Source organism: Fusarium vanettenii, assembly GCF_000151355.1.
Source record: "Fusarium vanettenii 77-13-4 chromosome 2 genomic scaffold NECHAsca_26_chr2_2_0, whole genome shotgun sequence".
Classification (NCBI taxonomy): Eukaryota; Fungi; Ascomycota; class Sordariomycetes; order Hypocreales; family Nectriaceae; genus Fusarium; species Fusarium vanettenii.
This window is the reverse complement of record NW_003315859.1, coordinates 406,992-432,016: the sequence shown is the minus strand read 5'-3', so window position 1 is coordinate 432,016 and position 25,025 is coordinate 406,992. Positions and strand designations below refer to the sequence as shown.

At 50.6% G+C, this 25,025-nt stretch overlaps 9 protein-coding genes across 9 annotated transcripts; 3 read left to right on the top strand and 6 right to left on the bottom strand.

The window, feature by feature from the left end:
• Window positions 1-315: 315 nt before the first annotated feature.
• NECHADRAFT_105936 (uncharacterized protein) lies at window positions 316-1,865 on the bottom strand (the record flags this gene model as incomplete). Its single annotated transcript, XM_003043940.1, has 5 exons — window positions 316-828; window positions 874-1,487; window positions 1,541-1,655; window positions 1,703-1,744; window positions 1,794-1,865. The coding sequence occupies 5 exons, from the start codon at window positions 1,863-1,865 to the stop codon at window positions 316-318; spliced, it is 1,356 nt and encodes a 451-aa protein (XP_003043986.1).
• Window positions 1,866-2,806: 941 nt separating this feature from the next.
• NECHADRAFT_77069 (uncharacterized protein) lies at window positions 2,807-6,114 on the bottom strand (the record flags this gene model as incomplete). The annotated part of the gene is made up of 2 exons (XM_003043939.1): window positions 2,807-5,648; window positions 5,705-6,114. The coding sequence occupies 2 exons, from the start codon at window positions 6,112-6,114 to the stop codon at window positions 2,807-2,809; spliced, it is 3,252 nt and encodes a 1,083-aa protein (XP_003043985.1).
• A 982-nt stretch (window positions 6,115-7,096) lies between these two features.
• NECHADRAFT_77068 (uncharacterized protein) lies at window positions 7,097-9,196 on the top strand (the record flags this gene model as incomplete). The annotated part of the gene is made up of 2 exons (XM_003044042.1): window positions 7,097-9,040; window positions 9,188-9,196. 2 exons carry the CDS (start codon window positions 7,097-7,099, stop codon window positions 9,194-9,196), a joined length of 1,953 nt encoding a protein of 650 aa, XP_003044088.1.
• Window positions 9,197-10,450: 1,254 nt separating this feature from the next.
• NECHADRAFT_34758 (uncharacterized protein) lies at window positions 10,451-11,401 on the bottom strand (the record flags this gene model as incomplete). The annotated part of the gene is given in 2 exon segments (XM_003043938.1): window positions 10,451-10,933; window positions 10,952-11,401. The coding sequence occupies 2 exon segments, from the start codon at window positions 11,399-11,401 to the stop codon at window positions 10,451-10,453; spliced, it is 933 nt and encodes a 310-aa protein (XP_003043984.1).
• Window positions 11,402-12,123: 722 nt separating this feature from the next.
• On the bottom strand, window positions 12,124-13,225 carry NECHADRAFT_77066 (uncharacterized protein; the record flags this gene model as incomplete). Its single annotated transcript, XM_003043937.1, has 3 exons — window positions 12,124-12,143; window positions 12,193-12,251; window positions 12,297-13,225. 3 exons carry the CDS (start codon window positions 13,223-13,225, stop codon window positions 12,124-12,126), a joined length of 1,008 nt encoding a protein of 335 aa, XP_003043983.1.
• An 817-nt stretch (window positions 13,226-14,042) lies between these two features.
• NECHADRAFT_77065 (uncharacterized protein) lies at window positions 14,043-15,929 on the bottom strand (the record flags this gene model as incomplete). Its single annotated transcript, XM_003043936.1, has 4 exons — window positions 14,043-14,199; window positions 14,250-14,748; window positions 14,932-15,113; window positions 15,160-15,929. The coding sequence occupies 4 exons, from the start codon at window positions 15,927-15,929 to the stop codon at window positions 14,043-14,045; spliced, it is 1,608 nt and encodes a 535-aa protein (XP_003043982.1).
• A 1,624-nt stretch (window positions 15,930-17,553) lies between these two features.
• NECHADRAFT_77064 (uncharacterized protein) lies at window positions 17,554-21,106 on the bottom strand (the record flags this gene model as incomplete). Its single annotated transcript, XM_003043935.1, has 7 exons — window positions 17,554-18,625; window positions 18,869-18,890; window positions 19,451-19,505; window positions 19,544-19,912; window positions 20,075-20,415; window positions 20,889-20,927; window positions 21,001-21,106. The coding sequence occupies 7 exons, from the start codon at window positions 21,104-21,106 to the stop codon at window positions 17,554-17,556; spliced, it is 2,004 nt and encodes a 667-aa protein (XP_003043981.1).
• Window positions 21,107-21,659: 553 nt separating this feature from the next.
• NECHADRAFT_34678 (uncharacterized protein) lies at window positions 21,660-22,879 on the top strand (the record flags this gene model as incomplete). Its single annotated transcript, XM_003044041.1, has 4 exons — window positions 21,660-21,834; window positions 21,970-22,037; window positions 22,139-22,464; window positions 22,513-22,879. The coding sequence occupies 4 exons, from the start codon at window positions 21,660-21,662 to the stop codon at window positions 22,877-22,879; spliced, it is 936 nt and encodes a 311-aa protein (XP_003044087.1).
• Window positions 22,880-23,841: 962 nt separating this feature from the next.
• NECHADRAFT_58708 (uncharacterized protein) lies at window positions 23,842-25,021 on the top strand (the record flags this gene model as incomplete). The annotated part of the gene is made up of 4 exons (XM_003044040.1): window positions 23,842-24,083; window positions 24,137-24,335; window positions 24,396-24,556; window positions 24,606-25,021. Coding segments are annotated over exons 1-4 (834 nt in total), but the record flags the coding sequence as incomplete, so codon positions are not given.
• Window positions 25,022-25,025: the final 4 nt, after the last annotated feature.

Genomic DNA, 25,025 nt, shown 5'->3' with positions numbered 1-25,025 from the left:
CGTCTCGAACTTCGTCCTCGTCGGGCAGGTACTCGCCTGACTTTAGTTTTGGTGGATACTCGAAGGATTTGCTGCTGACGCCAAGGTTAGATTATGACAATGTCGTCAGATCGAATGTTGTTTGTTAATCACCTCGTTGCCGCTGGCTGACCCTCTTCTGAGGGACCATTATCGTCAGCCATGTTGGATCCTGGCCGTAAGGTGGAAGGAAGAAGGAATACCGTAAGAATAAGCCCTAGTCTATCATCAGGGGCAGTGCTATTTATCTATATTACTCGCTTACAATACAAATCTATCTAGTATGGGGTGAACACGTCACCATGCATGAAACGCCGCAAAAACCGCCAAGCCTATTACTCCGCCTGTAAACATCTCCCTGGTCCTTGAGGCGCCAGAGTCATCATCTTCCTCTGGCTTGCTTGTCGACGCCTCCTTGTCTGCTTCTTTTCCATCACCCTCCTTGAATATTTGCGCTGTAGAAGAGGACGATGCTTCTTCGGTGGTTGTGGATGAAGAGTCTGTTGATTCCGTTTTGGAAGTTTCGGTCTCAGTTTCTGTGCTTTTAGGGGGCTTAGTTGAAGTCGTCTTGACCATGGTTGTCCTGGTCGAGGTCGAAGTCTTGGTTACTGAAGGGGCGTTCTTGATGAAAGGGTCAAGAATACACTGCTTCATCAACTTGTTGTCCTCGTATCCATCTCCAGATTTTATCGGTGTTAAAGTCAGGACATAGTCGTATTTGAAACTGCCAGCGCCCCAACCAACGAAGCCGATGTAGACGTCAGAGTTCTTTGCGATGAACTCGTTCTGGGCGCAGAACTTTTCCATACACTATACCAGTTAGCTTGGAAAACAGATTCAAGTCCAAGTGCTTACCGAAGGATCCATGGACGCTCCAGACTCTGAGATGATAGCCACGCGCTTGTTCTCCCTTAGCCAATCCGCCATGGCCTTGAAAGCCTCAACGTTATCGGTCGTGCACTCCTCAAACGATCCAGAGTTGTTGATATCCAGATACTTGTGAAGATCTATAATCAACCCATCCTTGCTACCATCAGGATTCTTGATAGCAGCCAAAGCATCTGCGCTCCCGGTCGTAATAAACGTCTCGACATTCGTAAAGTTCGTTCCGGGCAGAAGAATCAACTGCGACTTTGCTCCAGCCTTTCGAATACTCGTGACGGCCGCCTGGCAACTCTTTGCCCAGAGATTAACATCCAGATCGTGAGGTTCGTTCATGAGACCAAACATGACCTTTTCCTCCTTGGCGTACTTTTGGGCGAGTTGACTCCAGAGATCGGCAAAGGCCTCGTCTGAGGGGCCGCCCTGGCCGATGATTCCACCGTCGTAGCGTGCAAAGTTGTGCACGTCAATCATGCAGTAGGCGCCGGTGTCAAGGCATATTTGCATTAGTTGGTCGTATTGTCCGAATTTTTCTTCGTCTAGCTTGCCGCCTACTTGTTCGTTGAGGAGGAACTGCCATGTTGTTGCTGAGGCATGTTAATAACAGAGTGAGTCAATAGTTTGAGACGAGATGACTTACGAAGACGAAAAGTGTTGAGGCCACTGTCTTTAACAAAATGTTTCATCTGCCCTTCACCATCTCCATGTGTATGAGAGGCGAGAGGGAACTGTGCTGTGTCAAGTGGACAGCTGCCCTAGTGCACGTCAGTCGCAAGTTCATGCAGCTAAGAAAAGCACATACATCGATATCACAGCCAAAATCAATACCGGGAATAGCAACACCCTATCAACAGTCAGTGAGGGACTCAAAGTCAAAGCAGCTCTATACATACGATATACTTTACTTTGGCCCACGCGCCAGAGAACAGAGCCAGGCCTGCAAGGAGGCGAGATGTTGCGCGCATTATTGTGGGATCCGGCCGAGCCGGTGCTGATTAGGGGCAATTAAACGAGATGAGCGAGTGGTTTAAGCTGTATGCATAGAAGCACAGCAGAGATATGTTCAAGATAATATGATACGTTGAAGAAACGATAGACAGGAATGCTCAAGAGACAGAGAACGAGTGATCAAAGAACGATCAAAGAACCGTCAGCGGAGGGGTCGGGGAATTATTGTCAATCTGACCGTGTCGGCCGCTGAGGAGGGGGGGACCCCTATTCAAGCCATCCCGGTTCGCGTCTGACAGGACCCAGGAACAGGGGTTAGCGGCTTCTTTTTGAAGATCTCGCTCGTGTTCCATTGGGCGCGTGGCTACGGGTTCGTATTCCCAAATAAGTACCGTCCACTCGAGCGTCAGCGCCAAGAAGCCGTTCCCACCGAGCAACCGACCACAAGAAGTGACTTGCATGATGAGACATGTCGAAAACGGTCACAGGGATCACGGATCCGTTGCTGCCCGTTCCTTGAGAGGAAGGACCTCGACGTGATCCCCTACAAAGTCCCCGGTAACCCCGGCGATGAGACTCGCCCGGTGGAGTCGGTGTCACCATCACTCAGGGCTCATGATTCGTGAATTCTAGAACCCGCCAGGGCTGACCCCGTGGCTTGAACTCAGGGTCCGGATTTGGCGTCATCTGGCTACACGAGGGGCACATGGCTGTATCCCTGCCAACGAACGGGCCTTACATCATAGGTGGGTTGGCTATTTGGCCGAGGTTTCATGATTATACGATGAGGGTCTTGGGTTTGTAAAGATTATACGAAAACACGACGTTTCTTTTTAATGTCTGGGTCAGCTGATTCAATTGAGAGGCAAGAGATTGATGGTGAGCACCCAATGACCGACCTCCACTAAGCAAAGAGTGCACAAAGGCGCCATCGAGGCAATGAATCATTAGCTTCTATTCACGTCGCAGCAGGTTGATCCCCATTTCCCATATTCTCGCTTAATCCATCTGCCACCCGCACATTCAGAGGAGCAGTCGCGTACCTCGACAATATCTCGAGAATCATCGACATGGTGCATGGCACCTCGTCAATCTCATCAGAGGAGTCAATCCCTTCCTCGTCTATATAGATCTCATCCGACCCTTGTTTGAGGTACTCGGCAGCAAGCTCAGATGGTGTCCTCCCGTGGGCATCCATCAGGCTTCGATCGGCGCCAAAATCAAGCAGCGCAACCAAATTTCTGAGGTCCAAACTCCAGGGGGCTTGGTCGGGTTGTGCAGCGGCAGTAACCAAGGCATGGAGCGGTGTGCGGCCGTGGATATCTCGAGCATTGATGTCGAGATGTGACTCCTTTAACACCAGATGCAAGCGCTCGTGAGTCGCTGACAGCCAAAAGTTGCGATGAAGAACCGTCTCTCCTTCTTGATTGCGTTTGTCAAAGCGTAATCCTGCAGCAACGCACTCTTGCAGCATAATAAATGCAGGAGAATATAATCGGTGGAAAAGGGTGTTGCCATCCTCATCCGCTGCGTTAATGTCGACACCTAGGTTGGAGGAAAGAGACTCCAGAGCTTCATTGATCCTGGACCTCTCTCGCAGATAGAAAGCAGATTCGAGGATTTTGATGCGTGGTGTTGTCTTGGCTCCGAGGTTCCTGACGAGAAAACTGGCCAGACTCAGATGCTGGCATCGAACGGCCACCAGCAAGGGCGTGAAGCCATCCTTATCCTTGGCCTCGACGTCATAGTGCCACTTTTCTACCAGTTCTCGACAAATATCCTGATGCCCTCCTCTAGCAGCTGTATGAAGAAGAGTTTCCCGGCCACGATGAGAAATCGAGGATTTGGCATCTGCCTCGAGAATTTCTCGACATGTTCTCGACGCTGCCAGAAGAAGAAACACGGCGTACGGCCCAAGGAACGCGGCACTATCAAGAGCCGTCTTGCCGCGAACATTCTTGATGGACGCATCTGCTCCGTACTTCATCAGCAGTTGGACCACTTTATCCTGTCCTTGTTTCACCATGAGATGGAGTGGTGTTTCTTGGTCGTGGCCCCATACTCGATTCACCTCTCGTGCTCGAAGCAGCCCCAGTAGCGTATTCCTCTTCAGAAGAGCATACTCGAGTAGGTGGTAAAGGGCCGTGATGCAAGCCATGTGAAGGAGAGGAACATCTCTGGGAGGATCTTGGCCAGGATACTCAAAGTGGTACCACGCCCACCACCTGTCCCTCGCCTCTGAAGCTCTGCGAAAGAAGTCCTTGTGCTCGTCAAGAACGGTCACAAAGTCAGTGCCCATCTCTCGCATGTGGTAATTCCAGTTGAAAACCGCGTAGGGCAAGAGCGGCAAGTCCTTGGCGGCCTCGAACAGCTGGCTGGAGGGGCGGTTCGCCTCCAGGAGAGACACCAAGCGATTAGTGATGTCGGCGTGTGTCTTCTTCGGGTCCATGGGACCATTCAGGGCTGCGAGTCCAGAGGAATGGCTCCTGAGAAAGTCCTTGGCGCTCTGGTGCACAAAACTAACGTACAGAGAAGTGCCCGATTCCTCCGAGTTTAGCTCCGTCATTTTGGTGGTTACCGGGATAAGAGGTGGAAGCCGGTTGACTCGATAGTCCATACCATTTGGAGGCCTACCAGACGACACCTGAAGTAGATGTCCGCAAGATTGGATATAGTCCAGACAGACTTGTTCCTTGGTTAGATACGGAGTAGGCTCTATCTGTACCGCATCACAAAGTTCGACAACTGTCAATGGACGTGATGTAAACAGCAGCCAAGTCAACATTTTGCCCACTTCTGTCTTGCTCTCTGGATTTATCTTGGACAGAATTTGTTCGTACACTTCAGGGAGATCGCGGGGGAGTTGCGTGAGCGCACGTTCGATCTCCTTCACGGTCTTGTGCTCCAGATCGCGCGCCATGAAGGCGACCCAGAGAAATGTTCCTCCTGCACGTTTCCGAAAGGCATATTCGATGTACTGGCAAAGAGGCAAGCCTTCGATACCCTTTAGCTTAGCTAGGTGGGAGATTCGGTCTGAGACGTATAGTTGGATGTCGTGTTGAAGTAGACCAAGGGTGATGTGGGGGAACGCAGAGAGTGTGACGGGCAAGCATTCGGGCTGCTCTCTACTCGTAACGAGGAATTTCAAGCTGTGGCGAATAGATTTTTTGTCTGGCTCGAACAAGCTTTGGATCTTGAACAAGAGTGGTGATAACGACGATTCATCACATTCGTCCAGAGCATCGAGTACGCAACAAATTTCGTGTTCCTTCAGGGCCTCCAACATGTCCTCAAATACCCGCCAAAGAGTTTCAAACGAATTATCCCGGAACAAGTTGGTGCCTTGGATTTTCCACGTAGGCATGATGCGAGAGATGAGCTGGTTGTGCTTCTGGATCAGTTGAATGATGAGACCACGAAGGATATTGATAGCCTTGTTTCGCGACGCGACCTTGTTGTCACAAAAGAACCAAATAATGGTAGCATCCGGTTTTGAAGACTGGAGGAGCTGTGTGAGAAAGATGGAGATGAACGTTTTTCCCTTGCCTGGAGGGCCAGATATCCACAGGAGACCAGATTGGTCCGTACTCCAGGATCGATACTCTTCCGTCATGGGGATCCATTCGCATGTGCCTGGGGTCCGGCGTCCTTTGGCTGTGATGATACCATCTCTGTCACTCAACGGATCCGTGATGAACAGGTCCTGAAGACACTGGTCTTCGTCTGTGCCGGGGCGAAAGGACCGGCCGAGGTCCTGTATGAGGGACTCGACTCGTGCAAACTTGTCATGGCCTTGATTTCTTTGCCAAGGTTAGCATCGGGGCTGCTATCGACGAGGACTGTAGTCCGGACTTACATATTGATGACGGCTATTTGATCCCCAAGCAGCGCCTTCAATCGTTCAATCTCCTTAAAAAGACTACTGATCTCATCCTCTTTCAAAAACCCGCCTACAACTCTCCAAGATTTATGCCCAAAGCCATCATTCTTCTCAAAATCAATCCCCTCAAATATCCTCAGCAGCTTATCACCCACAGCCTTGGCCTGTTCAACGGTCGGCTTCAAGTCCTCCACTTGGAGAGCAGGTGAAGCCTCGACAGCAGCGACAAGTTTCTCGAGACCCTGGATCTGCTGTCGCCAGGCGTCAATTTCCGCGGGCGCATCTTGAAACTTGTCGTGGACTTGTTTTGAGAAGCGAATGATCTTGACGCTTTGTTCGACAAATTGACCACAGGCGGCTACGATGCCGATGGTCTCGGCTGCCATCTTGGCGCTTGGGGTGTCAAAGGTGGGAATCCCCACGGGAAATGATGATGTGAGATGGCCTCAACATTGAGACAGACGCTGTCGGGATCACCTGATCGAGATTGAAAAGATCCAATGAGAAGTCGATGAGGCTTGAGAGTAGGTCAGCCGCAGCGGAGGTCTGCAGCAGGGCACAGGCTGAAAACCTGCCAGCCTCCATCGCTGGGTGAGAAAGACACGCGTAAGGCAGGGCGTTAATTCCGCTCTTATTAATGAGCGCAGCGAAACAACATATTCGGAAATCAGCCCGATGTACGTACGTGGTGGCTGCAGTTCATCTTTGCCCTGATCCTCCAGCCCCCAATAATCGCCAAGAACTAACCAGGGTGGAGATTGTCTCAAGTTTTCATCAACAAGATTCCCACTCATGGATCCATTTCATCCATCGTTAAAGCTTGGTCTGCAGTGTTGAAAAGGCATGTTAGAAAAGAACCAATGCTGGCGTCGATCCTGTCCCCCACGTTGCAATCCTCGGGAGCTAGCCGTGAGATCTAAGGTTGACGAGGTTAAGCTTGTCTCGTGCGTGCGTCATTCCACTCACACACAGGCCTCCCAGGGTTAAGTTGACGTTGGATCTCCGCCTTGGAACGGGGGTTGCCAAGGCGTACCCGTTGTGCGGCACGGATAACACGGGTCACGCAGCCTGCAGGCAGCGTCTGCCTCACTGCTTGGTCCTTGTCCAGCCTCTTGTCTCGAGCAAAACGCCTCTGAGGGCCTCTAATTATAGCGGCCGAAACGATTGGTACCCGCTACACCACGGGTCGAGTTCACCAGAGGAAAAGGCCCCCATGTGAGGTCGCACCGCCAAGTGGACAGGGGATTCAGGCGATATCTCAGCCCTGTCTCCCTCGGCCCTCTCAGCCCTGTTTCCCCTCTTCACTCTTGTTTTTTTGACTCTCTCCATGTCGATGTTCCACGTCGGGACGAAACCCTCAAGGGCATCATGTCTCACCGGCGAGACTACAACAGATTGTCTGGTGATTCGGAGCTGAGCATCCTCCCGAGAAAGGATGATGGAGCTCCTTCGTTTGAGCAGATCAACTTGATCCACGACGGACCAGGACCCTCGGATCGATCGAACCTGAACCCGAACCCTTTCCCGACGTTTCAATATCCCCCGCCGGCCGAGCACGAATACAGCCCCCGACTTGGACGGATACGAACTCCTACGTCGCCTCTCACGCTATGGCATTTGTTTCTTGATGTCCTCTTTGCGCTCCCGGCGTTGGCATTTTTAATTTTCGCATTCCTCGTTTTCGCCTACGAGGGGTGCCCCGTCGATCAAGAACCCGCCGTCGCGCTTCGCTCCATCGCCAACTACAGCCCTACAATCTTCCCCATTGTCTTTGCCGCTGCAGCAGTCAACTTCCTCAAGGCTCTGGCAGCATGGAAGCTAGAGCGAGGCATCTCGGTGCTCAGTCTCGAGTTTCTGCTCAGCAGCCGGACCGTGTTCAGCACCCTCGCGTCGCCCATGGCCCTCAGCGCTGTTAGTGCCCTGACACCGCTTCTTTTCGCGCTATGGGCCCTTTCTCCTCTCGGTGGCCAGGCTGCGCTTCGAGTCACCGGATCAGCGCCATCATTCGAGCTGAATCCATGGAAAGGACGGTATGTCGAGTTCAGAGGAGATCTCCCATTCCAAGAGGGCCCCGGCAGCGTGCCTCATTCGCTCCCGGCTGTTATCGCCACCTTTGGAGCAGCTCTGGCGAGCTCCAACGACGTCAAGACTGCCGGCCAGGATTCATTCGGACATGTCAAGATTCCCATGATTGAGAGTGTGTCCAATTTTCCCGACGACGATGGCTGGATTGATGTCAGCGACGGGAGTGCTCTGTACTCGTCTCTATCAGGGCTCCCAATCGCGTCCAACGATCCCTTTGGGCATCATTCCAACTTTTCCTTCAACCTGACCACGTCGTACATGTATACCGACTGTAAGCTGAGCCACTTTCCAAGCATGAACATTTCGCTCTGGAAGCAAGCGCTGGACGTCGAGCCCAAGAATGGGCCGTCGACCGAAGCTGACGACAAGTACCACAACGGCTTGACCATGGTGATTGAGGTGCTCAAGAAGTACAATGACACAGACAAGACACCGATGCAGCTCAATTTTACTTCATACACGTTCAACGCGACCACGAGCGCCATCTGCAACCTCTCGACATCATACGTCGAGGTCAGCGTCAAGTGCCACAAATCCGACTGTGGCGCGTTTCGCGTCCGAGAGATGAAGAACGACTACGATGCAGCGAGCACCGTTCTCAATGGTCTAGCACCCAGCGGCGACATGGAGTTTTACGACGAGCAGTACTGGTCTTACCTGGGGTACTTTATCAACTCGTCAAACATCCTCTGGGACTGGGAACCAGACAAGGAACCCTACTCATCGCCGATCGAGCTATACCTCACGCATCCCGACATACCGTATGCGGTGCTACCCAACGACCGCAATTGGCGCGGCGAGGATATCTGGCCAGTCGGAAACAAGGTCTTTTCTGCGCGCTTCTCGCAGCTGCTGAATAGCTTCTGGCTCGCGCAGATCGCGCCATTTGCGCCCATGGGGAGAGTCAACCTGACAATTGCCGACAGGCTCCAGAAGGAGTTGAAGACGCTGAAATGGGAAGATGTCGATGGAACGAGGACCCCAGACGAGCTCGTACTAAAGGCGCAAAAACCATGGCTTGGAACACTAATCGTCGCGTCTTTCGTCATGCTCTCTGTCGCGATGGCAGCAGCGCTATTAAACATCCGACGCAAGGGCCCCGATATTCTCGACTACGCGACGAGCATGATAAGAGATAACCCATATGTGAACGTGGAAGGGGTGGGCGAAAAGGGAAACTCTATGGAGGACGGCGCCGACAGAACGAGGCGACTCATGAGCATGAAGGTTTGTCTTGGTGATGTGTGCCCACAGGAGAGGGAGGGATACATTGCAGTGTCGACTCCAGGACGAGCGAGGCGTTTGGGAAATCTAGGACAAGGGAGGGTATTTAGATAGGTTATGCTTAATGTCACGTATTGATGATTGTTCAAGATGAGTTGAGAGAACATCTTGGCGAGTCAGCCACATTCAAAGTGACGCGCCCAGACTGTGAGTCGCGTTCATTGGTCGCGATCGCACCGAGGGTGGCCTCACACACACACCTTTGCGACAGGACCTCCCACGCCTCCGAGACCACCCGTATGGTCTCACAGTTCTCAAAAGGGGCTTATGTAATTTTTCCGTCAATCTTCATTGTTTGACATTGTGATTTTGAGGCCTTTTTGTAATTTCCCTCTTGCAATACCTCAGGGGCACTGTCACAGTCGTTGGTGTTGTAAGCAATCTTCTGGTTCAAATTGCCATTCCACTCAACTTGCTCTGTTGAAGGGCCTAGAACGCAGAAAAACCCCTCAATCACTGGCAAACATTTTCAAGATACCCAGCAAGTCATTAACATCACTTTAAATCGAGGTATGTCCCCTCAAAGCTGCCATTTTGTGAAGCATCACCCAAGGTCTAGGGTTGCTGACCCCTCCATCTCGAGGGCACCAACGGCGGGGGCGGGGCGGGGCAGAAAAATTGCCCACAACCCCTCACCGCTTTCCACATGAGGAGGGTCCCACTGCAAGGGAGGGTACTTAAGCCAAAAACCAAGCATCTCTTTCGCCTTCGGGCAAATGGTCTATTTATAACGATACAGAGAAGATGTACGTTTTCCCTCCCAACGTCGCATGTTCGATCCCCAACTAACATCTTCACAGTAGCATGGCCCCTGCACTAAGGATGACACGCTCTTCAAAGAGAAGCTACCAATTTTTTTGCTCTTTTCTCCGATTTTGTTTTCTCATTTTTGTTTTTTCTTCCTCTATTTTTCCTTCTGTTTTTATGGCGGGTTCGTGGTTAGATGCTGTGATTTTCGTTCCATTCGTCTAGGTGTGACCTTGTTTGGCAGGTGGGTCCCGCCCAAAGGCACGTGACACAACTCTCTGGTATCCACCAGGCCACCCCCGTCTCCGTTCCACCAATTTTGTTCGTCTTTTTCTCGATGCTGGGCATTGCCTCAATAACTGCGACATGGCTAAAGTAACTAAACACTAGACATCCCGTATTGAGGCAGGGCGATGACTGCTGATCTACAAATTAACGCGACGACAAACTTGTGTGCATGATTGTGTGCATGATTGTGATCATCACCACACGAAATGGGCTTGGCCTGTGTTGTAGCGCCAGCTGGTAATACCAACGAAGCCTCATTGCACACACTGATCTACCTGGGTAGTCAGAACTCCTTCCTGATATTCGGGCACGCCGGCCTTATTCAAACAACCCGCTGTTCATGTACTTCAGCCCAGTATCGCATGCGACCGTGACCACCGTCTTGCCCGGCCCGAGCTGCTTTGCCAGTTCAAGCGCTGCGACAACATTTAAGCCACTTGATGTTCCAACCAGTATTCCCTCTTCTTTCGCTAGGCGACGACACATTTCGCGAGCCTCAGCCTCTGGAATGCCCTTGGCCTCATCGTAAAGACATTTGTCTAGTAACGGAGGCATAAACCCGATGCCGATTCCTTCAACGCTGTGGCTTCCACCGTGGCCCTTTGTGATCATGGGCGCAGACTTTGGTTCGAGGACAACGATGCGCGTCTGTGGATATTTCTCCTTCAAGATCTTTGATACACCCATGACCATGCCGCCGCCTCCGACAGCGCCACAGAAGGCGTCGATACCATCGGGGAATTGCTGAATGAGTTCGTGGCCCAGGGTCTGGTAGCCGACGAGGACATTAGTATTGCTGAACTGATCCACCTAAAAAACACCCTCCTCTTTTGAGAACTCCTTGGCCTTTTCTCTTATGGAAGGAATTAAGTCAGGCGTGATCTTGCCATTCGCGCTCGCAATTAGATCAAGGTCAGAGCCAAAGGCAGCCATCGTCCGTAGCTTTTCCTTGGCAAACGCGTCTGAAGAGATGACACGAAACTTGTATCCCTTGACGGCGCAGACAAGGGCAAGGGATGAGCCAGTGCTGCCACCCGTGGCTTCGACGACCGTCATCCAAGGCTTCAAGATGCCTCGTCGTTCTGCCTCTTCAATGACTGCTCTCGCCATGCGATCCTTGTACGAGCCTGTGGGGTTGAGAAACTCGAGCTTGAGAAACACACGGGCGTGTCCTTCTGGAGTGATACGTTTCAGCTCGACGCATGGTGTATTGCCTATTGCATCGAGGACGTTTGATACGCAGGGCGGAGTGATGGAGGTGGTTGTCATGGTCGGATTCTAAACGAGGGCGTAGGTGGAGTGTGATTTGGCCATCGCAGGCAGACCGGTGAAGCATTTATAACGCATGTTTGGCATCCAATTAATGACTAATGTCTTGCATCGAGAGACCATCGCGTTGTGCTAAACTGACCGTGCTGAAGTACAATTTGCTGTCATTACAGCATCCTGTTGGACAGATGGTGAGTCTTTTCGGGGGGACGGGCCTCCCGAGAGTCCGGGTGGGTCTCTTGCCGTGAACCCATCTCCGCGGACCGGAAGGGGGCCGACATTTCTCGGCGCGTTACTCTTTATCATCATGCGCGCTGCGTGGAACACTGATTATTCCTGACACCTCGAGTCTTGAGCTTTCATCAATAGAGCGCCCCTCTTGTTATACAGTGCTCATGAGTGCATCTTGCAATTACCCCGGAAAATGAACTTGTGGCTCCTCACAACGCCAGCTGAGCACCCGAAGTTATTCCCCATAGCACTCAATAATTGCGGGTGCAGCACGTAGTAGACTTGACTTTGGTGCTCGACGTATGTATACTGAAAGAGGAAATGAGTTGTCGGTTGGATTTACTATGGCTAAAAACAAGCATCAATCCTCCCCAAACTGCATAAACCCCCTGGGCAAGATCGGATCCCACTTCTGCCCCTCCATATTCCATCTCGTCGCGTTGCAAATGGTCGAAAAGACAGTCATCACCCTCGCAACACCCAAACAACCCCTAGATGCTAAAACCACTACCTATGACGCAAGTTAGTGAATGATGGTAACATGATAATCTTGAACCTACTCAATGTCGAGAAAACCGCCCACACAAACCCTTGAACGGCAATCTTTGGCGGACACCATCTGTCAAAGTTAGCTTGTACCCAACACGCAAAGGGAAGAACGTACAAGGGCCCAGGAAGCTGAAGAAACATCCCCCAATACGCCCAGGGTGCAGCATAGACAACCCCAAAGAACAAGAAGAGGAGGACAAAATCCAAGAAAAAGCTGGGCAACCATTGAGGGTCTTTCGAGCGACGCCAGATAGGTGCCACCAGGAGGACGCAAAGGACCAAAATACCAGCAGCCACCTGCATGTACATGGTAACTGGACTCATGTACTCCTTGATAGGCTCGTTTGGATACCTGCTCCAGGTGATTCCTACAAACGTGGCCGACATGATGTGCAGGATGACTTCAACGACTGCTAGGCTGAAGTATGCCGTCATAAAGCTGTAGTCCTCCTCGATCCACAATGAGCGGAAGATGGCGTAGACCCAGATCTTGATGCGTGGACGTGAAGAATAAACAAGGAAAACATGGCCTAGTGCGAGTTTTCCGTAGCCCTTTGAGGTGACGACGATGCCCGCGTTGATGAGGTTTCCCAAGGCTTCAAAAGCAAAACCAATGAGCCACGTGAGCCAGATCCTATCGGTTGCCCAGCACCCTTTGTTGGGCTTCTTCTTGTTTTTATCGACGGGTTCGAATAGTGAAACAAGAACCACGAGGAGAAAAAACGAAGTGCCGGCAGAGAAGAGGTCCGTGGCGATAAACCAGCCGACTGTGCCTCCGACAGAAGGACACTGGACAGAGTCCAAGTTTGTGGGTGAAATATTCCACTCGATTGGAATCGGCGGGAGTGTGGAATTGGAGCTTGAAGAGTTGTAGCCGCCCGTGTTTCGGCCGAGCCATTCCTCGTAGCCTCCAGGGTCTGTACCCGCGGCAGCGGCTTCACCTTGCTCAGATTCTTCTGAACCCTTGCGGTCCTTGGATTTGGATTTGGTCTTGGGGGCCTTTGCCTTGGGTGGTTTGACTTTGACTTTGCCTTTGGCTACCATGGTAAAGTAGAAAAGATGAAACTTGACCCTGTATTGCTGTGAAGGAAAGTAGTGAAGCTGCGATGTGATGAAGTGTTGGAGGAGAGTCTTGGCTCGACCTTATAAAGGAGGTTGTTGACCACGCAGCCATGACCTCCACAAAGGGCTGCAAATTTAGGCTCTGTCATAGAATACCCATTCTGGACCTCGTTTCTCCTGTCAATAGCGGTTGATGGTACTGCTCATTGCACCACGAACAAAGAGTTAATGGGCGGACTCCTGAGTCGCCGCACGTTGTCAGGCTAGCTGGATCGCACTAACTCGTAAGAGGTGATGGATTGAAGCCTAGGAACAAAGAACCTCCGAAGTAAAACGGTTCAACGAGGAAAACTTGGCCCATTGTCTTTGAGCTCTAATGCTGTTGGACGCCTCGATGCAACGGTACCACCCGAGTAGCAGCCCACCAACAGGAGAGGAGGGGGAAAGATAAAGGCGGAAGACCGAAATCCTGTAAGGGGAGTTGAAAAGGTGATTCTTGGAGCTCAAAGGTCGATTTTTCCCTGCATAACATGGACTTATTCGAGGGCTCAGCTGATCTATTATGCTCGCATGTGGCGTTTGAAGGCGCACATCCATTCTGTCTCGCATACAAAATTCTTTATTCCTGTGATCCTAGCTATACTAAAACTCATCCTTAATCAACGGGCATGTGAAGCTCGAAGAGCCGTGGAGGAGTAGGCTCTGCCAAGGGGGCTCGGCCACACGCCAGTGGCACTGTGAACAAGAATGAAAGGCCTGAGTGCTATGATGGATGTACATCTGTCAACTAATTGCACACCTAGTAAACATGAATCTCAGTCCCCGTGTTGAAATGAAAAGTTGCTAGCCTCCGGTTGCATCGACAGCAGTAGTGCTCGACATTCTTGAACGCCTTGGACATGTACACAACAGGGCCCCCAACAATAGTGCACATGAGCATGAAAGCAGCCATTACACTAGAAAAAAGTCAGCAAGTTTTAACTGAGAATAATGGGTGTGTACTTACTGTGTACCGCTGCAGATCTTGCGTTCAACTCGGGTGATGGAGAGTTCTCGACAGGCTGGACAAAGGACGGCTCTGGGCCATTGCTTGAGCTTTCTCAAAGGGACGATGTTGGAGGGTGAGATACCCTCGAATGCCGTTAAACCATTGTCTTGCGATTGGCTTGGGGCAAAGAGATCCATCTTGTTATCCTGGCACGACGGGTCATCATAAAACATGGTGTGAAATTTCGACTTGGTAGTGGTGGTGGTCGCCATGGTGAACTTGTGCTGGGTTGATGAGTTCCCATATTGGACGATCGACCGGGACTTGATTCTTAAATACCCAAAGCCGAAGAGGGAAATCTGGTGCCGTATTTCGTGATCGTCCGGGGAATATGGGTGCCTGGAGCTGCGACGCTGGGCGTTGCTCGTATTTCGCGTTTGAAGCGGCCAGCCAATGAGACACCATGACACTTCAGCCACTGATGTAGAAGTCGCCCAGATTGCAACGGCAATTGTGTCTTGGCAGAAACGGCTATGGAGAAGTCATTGGTCGAGTCATCTGATCGCTTTGGCGGGGAGAGGCTGAAGACTTGCTCGTAAAGCAGCTGCTCAAGGTTAACTCAGCCTAGAGCTTGATCCCTCCCCCTCACTATCAGCGGACTCTGTTACAACAGTATCTGCTGTGTGTTTCCCCGACGCACTAGGCATACGGGATGAACCCCGGGGAACAAGTGGGCGTATAAACTCAGCAAACGCCCCCCCGAAACCATCATGCCAAGGACCGACTGTCTGCTCCGTGAGGTCATTGGCATATGCCGTCAAGTGAGAATACCACATGACCATCTTGTACTTGTCACGGCCAGTTCTCTGCTTGATCGTTCCACTAAAATCAGTTAGTATGTATTCTGCTCAAACAGATCCGTACTCACCTGAAGATCGTATCCTCCGAAAGACAACCCCAAAACTCGGCAGTGGATGGCAGAACCCTTCGCAAGGACATAGTCCTAGCTTCCCAATTCCTCTGTGACCGGCCCGTGTCACTTGTTGCTGCACAAGTCGACGACAACTTCCAGTCCCAGCCGCGCTCTGGCTGCGAGTCAATCTCGATGTGAAAGTCATAATCCGACACGACAACCTCTCGCCATTGAATCCCACCTATTCGGAGTTGATGTGGTAGGTCGTGGAGGTATATACGCATCGTCACGGACCAATCGGAGCATCGAATGTGCTCCGGGTATGCATATGCACAGAGTGCAACCTCCCATCCCCAGTTGTGCGTCCAGTTCTGCCCAGCGTTGAGAGTGTATTCAATGTCGCCTGGTCTCAACGGTGTGCCACCCGATGCAATTGTAGGAGGCACAGCAGTTTCCATACACAGACGACGCAACCATTCAACCACGTTTTCTTCGGTGGAAGCCGCCGACGTGCTTGAAGTCTCTTGGAAGACTTGCCAAGTGAAGACACTGTTCTGCCTTTGGTCGTTGCCCAGCCACCATGGGGCTTTAGCCGTGGTGGTGCCGGCCATGTTGTGCGCCCATTCTCTTATCGGGAGGTACGAGGATTGGAGATGGGGATTGCTCATGAGGTATTCCTCATTTGATTGCTCGGAGCAGTGTCGGAGGTGTGCGATGATGCGAGGGCGCTCCTGGCCACCGGTGGCTTCGTCGTAGGAAGGTAGGTTAGAGTTAGAAGACTCCATAACTGTGAGCTGATTGGACGGGCGGAAGACGGAGGTAATAGGAGATGAGGAGAGACAAGAAGGACGATGTGAGGTGGTTCAGTCAGTATGTCAAAGTAGGCAGGGAGCGGAAACAAGTCAAGAATTTTAACAAACGTGAGAGAGTTGGAAGTGTTTGAGTAACGAATAGACAAGTGAAAGTGACAAGAGGAAAGATTCAGAAACTGTCATAGGTCAAGGAGGTTGACAGAGAAAAAAGACATGGGTGACTACCTTTTAAAGGCCAAGTTGTCATGTCGAACAAAGTTGATGCACGTCGAGGCTTAACTTTAGATTTGGCACTTTAAACTGCAGCCACATGAATAACAGTGACTCTTGAATTTCGGCGGAATCGGCCATTTGAGAGTTTGGTGTGACTTGAACGGTGAATCTCGTGGAGCTCGCTCTGCACGGCTTCTCTTCCGCATTACATACTCCAACATCAACACCGCCATCATTGCACCATGGATCCTAATGTCTTCCAGGAGGTTTCTGCCTAACTCAATAGATACGCGACCCAGACAAAGGCCCGAGAGGCGCTTCTTGGTTTTGTAAAGGCCCGCCCTGATATCGAACCAGTTGCTTCTCTGATCCCTAGGGACGAGCATATGACGCGCTTTGAGCGGTATTTAAGCTATGGTTTTAGCTCAATAGGCTTCAATTCTGTTACCTCATCAGAATGCCTATACAGGCAAATTTGCGTCGACATCCTTCTGCAGTATTCTGCTTCGCGTGTTAGAAGTACTCAATGACAAATGGAACAAGGGCTTTAGGCATTTCAAAACATTGGACTTCAATGTAGCCATGCATTGATAACTAACTGAGTCCTTGTGTGCTGCTTCGTCTTCTAGAGTCGTTATGCAAGAATAAAATGGATAATCTCTGATGAACTTGACTTGAGTACCAGCTGCAAGGAAATGGAGAGCATGCTTACCTCTCATCATCAAGCCTATTTATCTCACGAGCATCGTATACCTTGAGACCCCCATAATCATAGGACGATGGGGCGACTCTCATTGTTTAATATCTATCATGTTGTGTACTCGGCGAAGGTTATTGGCGCTTGATAAGACTAGAATGTCTTGGTATGTTAGAACCCAGCTGAAAGGGAAATCATAATAATATTTGCGAGAAACTTGTCTCTCCATAAAATGGTGATACGAATAACTATCGGGGGGTTTAGGTCCCATGCTTTCAGACTCCTTCTAGTTGACGAAGACACCTTTCCGCCTCCACCCTTATCATCACCATCATTCCGTAGGCATCGTATGACATGTGGCACATTTGATATTACAACTTTTTGTTCATTAGAAATACTTAGTGGGTCCATTGATTAACCCCTCCTCGTTAGAGACAAACTTCTCACCGATATGCCTGAACATCCTCTTTAATAGATGAACATCAACCCCAACACACTGGGCCATAGGGATCCGGCCAACCACCAACATTGGTGCCTTCAACGTCCAACGGCGTCAAACTTCCCTGGATATCACCAGCGCCTACCCCCGCCATGCCGTCTACCCCCACGGCAGCGTCTGCATCTGCATTCTTCAGAGTCTTCAAAGCGTTCGGCCGCGCGGCCCATCCGGACAATGGCCTTCTCGATTCAGTCGAATCCGCGTTGTTGCTCCTCGAGGTTGATGTCAAAAGCTCGTACAAGATCGTCGACGTTGAACGCTCGTGGCCCTGGAGTTCTCTCCCTAGGTCGCTCCATCTCTCGGCGTCCACCACCTCTCTCGCGCCTAACCCTTTCCTGGCGGGGAGGGTTCACATTCGGATTTCTGTTCCCGTGCCTGGGAAAGAGCTTGTCTAGCATCTCTCCCGCTGAAGCCCTGCAACAAGCATTGAATGCCGCCATCTCCTCGATGTGACTGAGCTCTTGAGGGACAGGCTGAGTCATATCCGTAATGTCGCTAAATAGCTGTTGGGGCCCGCCATTGTCTCTCAGTCGGCGACACTTTTCACGGAAACCTCGCCCGTCCAGAACCCAGAGCATGGTGGCGTAGAGGGACCAGACGTCGGATTTGGCTGTCTGAGCGGCTCCACGGAGGAGGACATCGGGGGCCATGTAACAAAAGGTGCCGGCTTGGTCTTCGTAGTGACGTGCTTCGATGGCCAAGCCAAAGTCTCCGAGCTCAAAGTGAGGCTTACCCCTGACCATGGAGTAGAGGATGTTGTCTGGCTTGACATCTCGGTGTAAGATGTTTTGGGAGGCGAGATAGTCCAAGGCTTGGAGCATGTGATGCAAGGCGGTTTCAGCGATGTCGTGCAACTTGGCGTTGGAAGTTGCTAGTGCCAGCGATGTCAGAGAGCCCTCCTTCAAGGTCATGAAGATCTTGATGTCATGGCCACTCCAGCCCTCGGACGTGATGAGTTCGATGATATGGCGATGATTGGATCGAGCAAGAATCTCGACTTCGTTCCTCAGCATCTTGATATCGCGCCCATCATCTATAATGCTGACGACTTTGACAGCCATCATGGCACCATTGTCCAAGTTTCGAGCCTTGTACACCTTTCCAAATGCACCGGATCCGATGCTCGGGTGGATGATCTCATAGTTGATCTTGGGCTGCTTGACCCTGGGTCTGATTGATATTGGAATCCGGGCTTTGTGTTTGTGAGGCATGGCAGTGGTCAGCGCGACGGGGGATGATTTGGTAGAGCACTTGAGGGGGCTTTAGAACGAAGAAGTCTCAAATGTGAAGGCGGATGAGACGTGGTAGAGATGTGCTGGTTAGGGTTGAAGTGAGGTGTGGCCTTAAGTAGTCAAACCAGATGGAAATCACGTCTTGTGTTAGAGATTTACGAAGGAATCACTGGAGTCTTCTAAGGGCGTACAGAGTGCCTCAACGTAATGAAGGAGCGTGTAAATCAGTGCAAAGACTGAGTCATGTTGGCCTTTTGACCACATAGCTCACACGGGTTGGAGAGAGGTAGGTCCTGTACGAACGTTGATAGTATTCACCTTTGGTCATTTTGTGGTCACGCTCAAAGGAGCGGGAACCAGGGGTATTCTAAAGGAGGGGATCTTATATGTGTTGTGTCATGAGGTGAATGAGGAGAGTAGTGAATAAGCAGTAGAGGAATCTGTGATGGAGAGCGATCATTGACCCAATTCAATGTGATGCACGTTCATGTAATCGGCACGAAGAACACTAGATCACTTTGAGATGGACGTGACGGATTTGGAATTTTCACGTTGTTCATGAAAGATAGGGGCTGCCTTTTATAGCTTGGTCAACTAACCACCATGTCGTCAACTTCAGAGACAAAGAACAAAGATCAAGTGAAACGGAACAGAGTGAATGAACGACCGTTCTCAGAAGTCGTCCCGGAAGAGCCACCTGTCAGTGATTTTACTATAAGAACGCCTGGTACGCCCAGATTTATTTAGGTTATTCAACAGTCAACAACGACACAATCACCACCACAGCACCTAGCAAGATTCACCGCTCTTATCACAACTCATCATGTCTAGTTCCAGAAGTGACGGAACCCACGACTCAGTGGCACTCGAGCAACACCCAGAATCCCCCTTCGGTAGCTGCGTGCCCCCTAGTGCGTGGGAGCAGCGGGATAATCTGGAGAAGTACCGCCAGGAAACCGTACAGAAGTTGGAGGCCAACCGCCTCCGCTCTTGTCCAGAGGAACAGTTCCACGACGAGGTAAAGGAAGAAGAGATCTGGCTCGACGACATCATCGGGAGGAGGGATGGAAATGATTTGCTCGCCCGTAAGAGAATCGTGAAGCGCTGGATAGTTCAGGGCATCTAGAGGAACGAGTTTCAGTTCAGCGGACCCTGATTCAGTGGAGCCCAAGTATGAGTATGAGGGAGATGGCGATGCCTTTTCTCTCACTCGAGAGGAGACACAGTCTACAGAGACGGAGCAGCTCAAGGAAGCCGAGGTGGATGACCAAGAGGACTGTGTACGAGACGCCTCGCGACCGTTCCAACGCTTCATCTACCAAATTATGGTAGACCGCAAGATGTTTCTCGAGACACTGGCGACTCCTCCCGATTTCAAAATCACACCAAAGGACCCCTCAGAAGACTCGGAAGAAGGACTCAAGGAATATTACCGGATCTTGGGACCGGCGATCAAAGAGAAGAGATCCCAACATACTCCACACCTCACTTCCCCGGTGATCGATATTCTCAAGTACAAGTGGCAAAGGAGGGGCATCTGGGATAATGCTTGGGGAGAGGGCTTGTCAGATATGACGTGGAAGCATGAGAGACCTATTGAGGAGTGTGCCCGCGAGGCGGACATGCTGATAGGAACTGTACCGAACTCTCCACAGGGGGCTAATTCTGTACCAAGCACGTTTGGGTCGGCTTCGTATGACGATACTGATCCTGATTCGCGAGTTGAGGGGGCATAAGTGAGGCAGTCTTGCTGCTGAGTCTTGTGCCCGACTTGCAAATTGTACTTTGCGTGAATTGGCTGTACACCTCGAGATTTATCTGGAACAGTGTTTCTTTAGATGTGCTTCACAGTGACCGATCATGATGCCTGACTTGTCCACTCCTTTGTCCTCAATCAGTAGGTGAGGAGGCGAGTTCTTGTTCTGCAGAACAACCTCTATAGACGAGAAACGGAATAAAAAACATAAAACCCACAATGTGCATAATTACTAAGAAAAATGGCAGGTGCTGATCCATTTGGCGCCTTCCCTGTGTGACTCATCTCCGGCGTCGGCCTCTTAACATCGTGATACCTTCACCCGCGCACTTCGCACCAACCCACGGCGCAAAACACCCCAAAATGCAATCAATTCCCTCTCAAGACCAAAAAGAAAAACAGAAATTGCAAAAAATGCAAAAAAATATCAACTCTAGCAGTTGACGGCTTCGATCCGTCGACCTCCGGGTTATGAGCCCGGCTTTTTTGAATTAGCTTGATGTGTTTGGTGTTGTGAAGTTTTGTAATGACTTACCGCGCTGCCACTGCGCCAAACTGCTTATTTGGTTGGAAGCTGTGGTCCGGAAAGAAGATTATATGGGCATGGTGGTCCACTTGAGGTTTGACTCATTTTGTGTGTGCCTGACAGACACGAACTTTTTGCGTGAAAAAGTCAAAATGACGTGTGGCGCTAATGCAGACGCCCTGTGCGACATGGTCAAGGGGTCCGAACGTTTTTATCCGAGGTGGCATTGTGGGTTGAGGGATGGATGCATCGCCAAGAGTCGCATTTATATCATGGCTGTCCCTGTCTCATGACAGAAGACGGTCGAGACATGGCTACGGCGCTATCCGCAACACTTTGACTACAATCATCATTCTTGTCCGGAGATAAAATTCCCGTTCCTTCAGGAAACGGTACCCGCTGACATCCAGACTACGCCAGTCTGTGTGGCACACCACCACGGCTCGATCCGGACCCAGCCAGGAACGCCCATCTCCTATCCTACTAGCCAATCTGATCGTTCCCCGGTGGCCAGGTCTCTGATCTGGACGACGCCGTGGCTTGAACCCCAAAGTCTATCCCGTTCCTGCATTCGCGAAAGGGGTATGGACAGGAAGATCACTGCTCAATACATTCCAGTTGAGAACCCTCTAGACCCAGTCATTCCTCTCTTGCATCAGTGTCTGCTCACTTTGAGTTGCACAGATTGTGCTTTGACTTTGCACATCTTCGATCTGTCGATATAGATATGGCGTCGCTTGCCCCCGGGTTTTGGACCCTCCTTCATCCATAATCGTCGCAATGCATTACACACACGATCCAGAGATTCGCGCCCAGAATCGGGGGCCGGTGATGATAGCGGTGGTGGTGGTGTTGCTATGTCTCAGCACAACAATGGTAGGGCTGCGGATCTTGTGCCGCTCCATGATCAAGGGGTTTGGGCTTGATGACCTGGCTGCTGTTCTCACACTGGTAAGTTCTCTCATACACTCACTACAGCTGTTTCTTCACCCTAACACATTCAGATTTGTATCATTGGATCTGGAGGTGCCATGATCGCAAGTAAGTTGCTTTGATCTTCCACACTTGATGCGATAGCTGACCTGAATAGTGACCAACTATGGACTTGGCAGACATGACTGGACATTAACACCCGTGACTTTGATCTTGTACGGAAGAGTAAGATCTCCACGCCCAACCACCAAGACAGATAGGGCTGACCTCACCAGGCCTTCTGGGTCTCCGTCTTGTTCTACATGATGGCTCTATTCTGGGCCAAGATGACCTTCCTGCTCCATTACTATCGCCTCATGTCAGTGTCCAACATGAGAAACGTCTACCTTGGGGCCATCATCATAGTTGCCTTGTGGGGCCTCTCCCAGAGCATCATGGCCTTCACTCAATGCATCCCCCTCAAGGCCGTCTGGGATCCCAGGGTAGACGGCTGGTGTCGAGCTCACCAGACTACGCTGTGGTATATTAATGGCATCATCAACATTGTCAGCGATTTCGCAATTCTGATCCTACCTCTTCCCGTCATTTGGAAGCTTCAGCTGCCACTGTCCCAAAAGATTCTCCTGTCGGGTATCTTTGGACTTGGTCTTTTGTAAGTCGTGTCTCTGCTCAGTGCATGACTATCACTAACCGACGAAAGCACCATTGCCGTTTCAATTCTGAGAATGCAGTGGCTGAAACCTTCACCTGACATGACATGGTGGAACGTCACAGCAGCCTCGTGGTCACTTGCAGAGTTGACATCTGCCATCACCTGCGCATGTCTCCCAACTTTTAAGCCACTGGTAGTGAGGATCAAGCCTCTCTTCTCCACAGGAAACAAGGGCGACAGTACAGTTCAGCTTCAGCGAAGCTCTGAAAGAGACACCGAGTCTAACATGACTACTACTGGGAGCCAAGACAGGTTTACCCGTGATCACAAGAGGCCAAGTAGGGTGTACATGTATGGGACCGAGACGCGTATTACGGCGACACAAGATTCAAGATGGTCAAGGCAATCATTTTAGTATATAAATTGAAGTTTCAAGTTTTCTGTTCAGTTGTACAGTCATTCTTTTTGCATGATTGCGTGAACAACATGGCTTACCTTATCTACCCAAGTCATGTAAGACAGGGGCATCGTGACCGGAGTAACTACAATACACATAACAAACAAGGCAATTATTAGGATAGACTTTGGAAACTTGTGCTGTAAGCTAGATGTCCAGTCTATGCTTAGTGGTTGTCAAGCCGTGAGTTGGCTATGTCCCTCCCCCTCCCCTGGATCATGGCAACTTGGAAAAATCGGGCATCTTGAGCTTTCTTTCTCAAATATCTACTTGTTGAAAATCTGCGACAACAAGTATACTGATTCAAATAGTAATAGTGAGAAATACACATCGTACTTCTTGGTGTTTTTGCAAATATCTAGGGTAGGAGTGAGCAGCACACATTTGCGTAAGCTCCCCCACTTCAGCAACCTTGATGGTCCGCATAAGATCTGTTAATGTCTTACTGTGTTTTGTGGTGGTTGATAAGACTACAAATAATCTCCGTCTTATCATGACGATATATGTTTGGAGTTGCAGTTACATACAACGTTTGCTTGGATTGGTTGGTGCTGATAGTAACCTTACAATCAATCCTAGCCTCAGCAACCTCCAGTCACTTGTTCATCGGTAATAAGAAACCCATTTCCGATAGAAAGGAATATATGTGATAGAGGCACGCGATATCTCTTCTTATAACGTCACGAAATTGTTAGCGGCCCAACTCCACAGATAAACCTTCGGAGATGCCCCCGAAAGTCGTCGGCCAACTATTCCGAGCCGGCTCATACTGTGCACTAGTCAATCATCGGGTCAAATGACTCCATTTGGAGTAGTCTACCCCGCTTTTCTTATCAGGGATTTGCACGTCCGAATGACCTCGAAGGGCGCTGTTCATCCGGTACGTGTTGTTCTCACCCTTAGCATCACAAGAAGATACACGTTGAGTATGGGTTGAGAGACTGTCCAACGTGTCGCGGACTCTGTAAACTGCTGTAGACAACCGCCGGCGCCCCCTAGTTGTTCCATCCCGTTCAATTGGTCACTCCGAGACCGGAACAGCCTAGTCCGGCCGGACCGGTGCAATTTGTCAACCGGGCTCAACCCCAAGAAGCTATTCGCAACATGACACCCAATTCATCCAAGGATTCAAACAAGGTAAAAAAGAGGCCAAAAGTTAGAGGCAAGTAACACTCCATGATACTTTAAATGCAACTGGGGATAACACGGTTATAGGATGCTATCAATGCTCTCGTCGACGCATAGACTGCGATCGCCAAGAGCCGACATGCGGCAAGTGTGCATCTAAAGGAATAACCTGCAGCGGCCTTGGACTGCGGTATCGTTTCAACGATGGCATCGCTGCTCGCGGGAGGTTTGTGGGCAAAACAGTACCTGTGGTTGACTCATCATCGAAAGATAAGAACAGGTCCACGTTAGTCTTCTTTGATTCCCATTCAACGTAATCGCTGACATTGGATTCTTGCTGCGATAGTAAGGAGAAGGAGAAGAGACTCGTTGAGGATGAGTCGGTAGCCGAGGAAACACAAGAAGAGAGTAGAATCACGCAAGTCGCTGTCCAGAGTGAGGCTCTGTTCCAAATCGACGGGGGCCTCGATCATATCGATGGCAAGACCCGGTTTTCCCTCCAATATTGTGAGTCTCCCGACATCATATAGAATGCAGAATACTGACTATTGGATAGTCTCAAATCACATCGCCAATCTCATCGCGGTCATTAACCTAGGCTTCAACGGATATCGAGATCTCGTCCTCCCACAAGCAGAGATCGACCCTCTTGTGCGGAAAGCGGTTGTTGTTATTGTCGAGCAGCACCTCTCCTTGCAGAACGGCACAACCGTGTCTCTGGATCCTACGGCATACAGCAGTCTTGTCCGAGATCTCATCACTAGATCTAAAAGATGTGCGCCTCAGGATGACGAGTCGGCCCTCACTGTCTTGCTTCTACTGCACATTCGCGAGATGATCAGTGGAAGTCCCAACTTTAAACTTGTGTATGGATCTCTCCGTGTCGTGGTCAATGCTCTCGGACAGGGTCTGGATGCCATGGCCTCGGAGCTGAGGAAATTCGTCGAGATGCAGATCTTGAGGTATGTTTCCATGT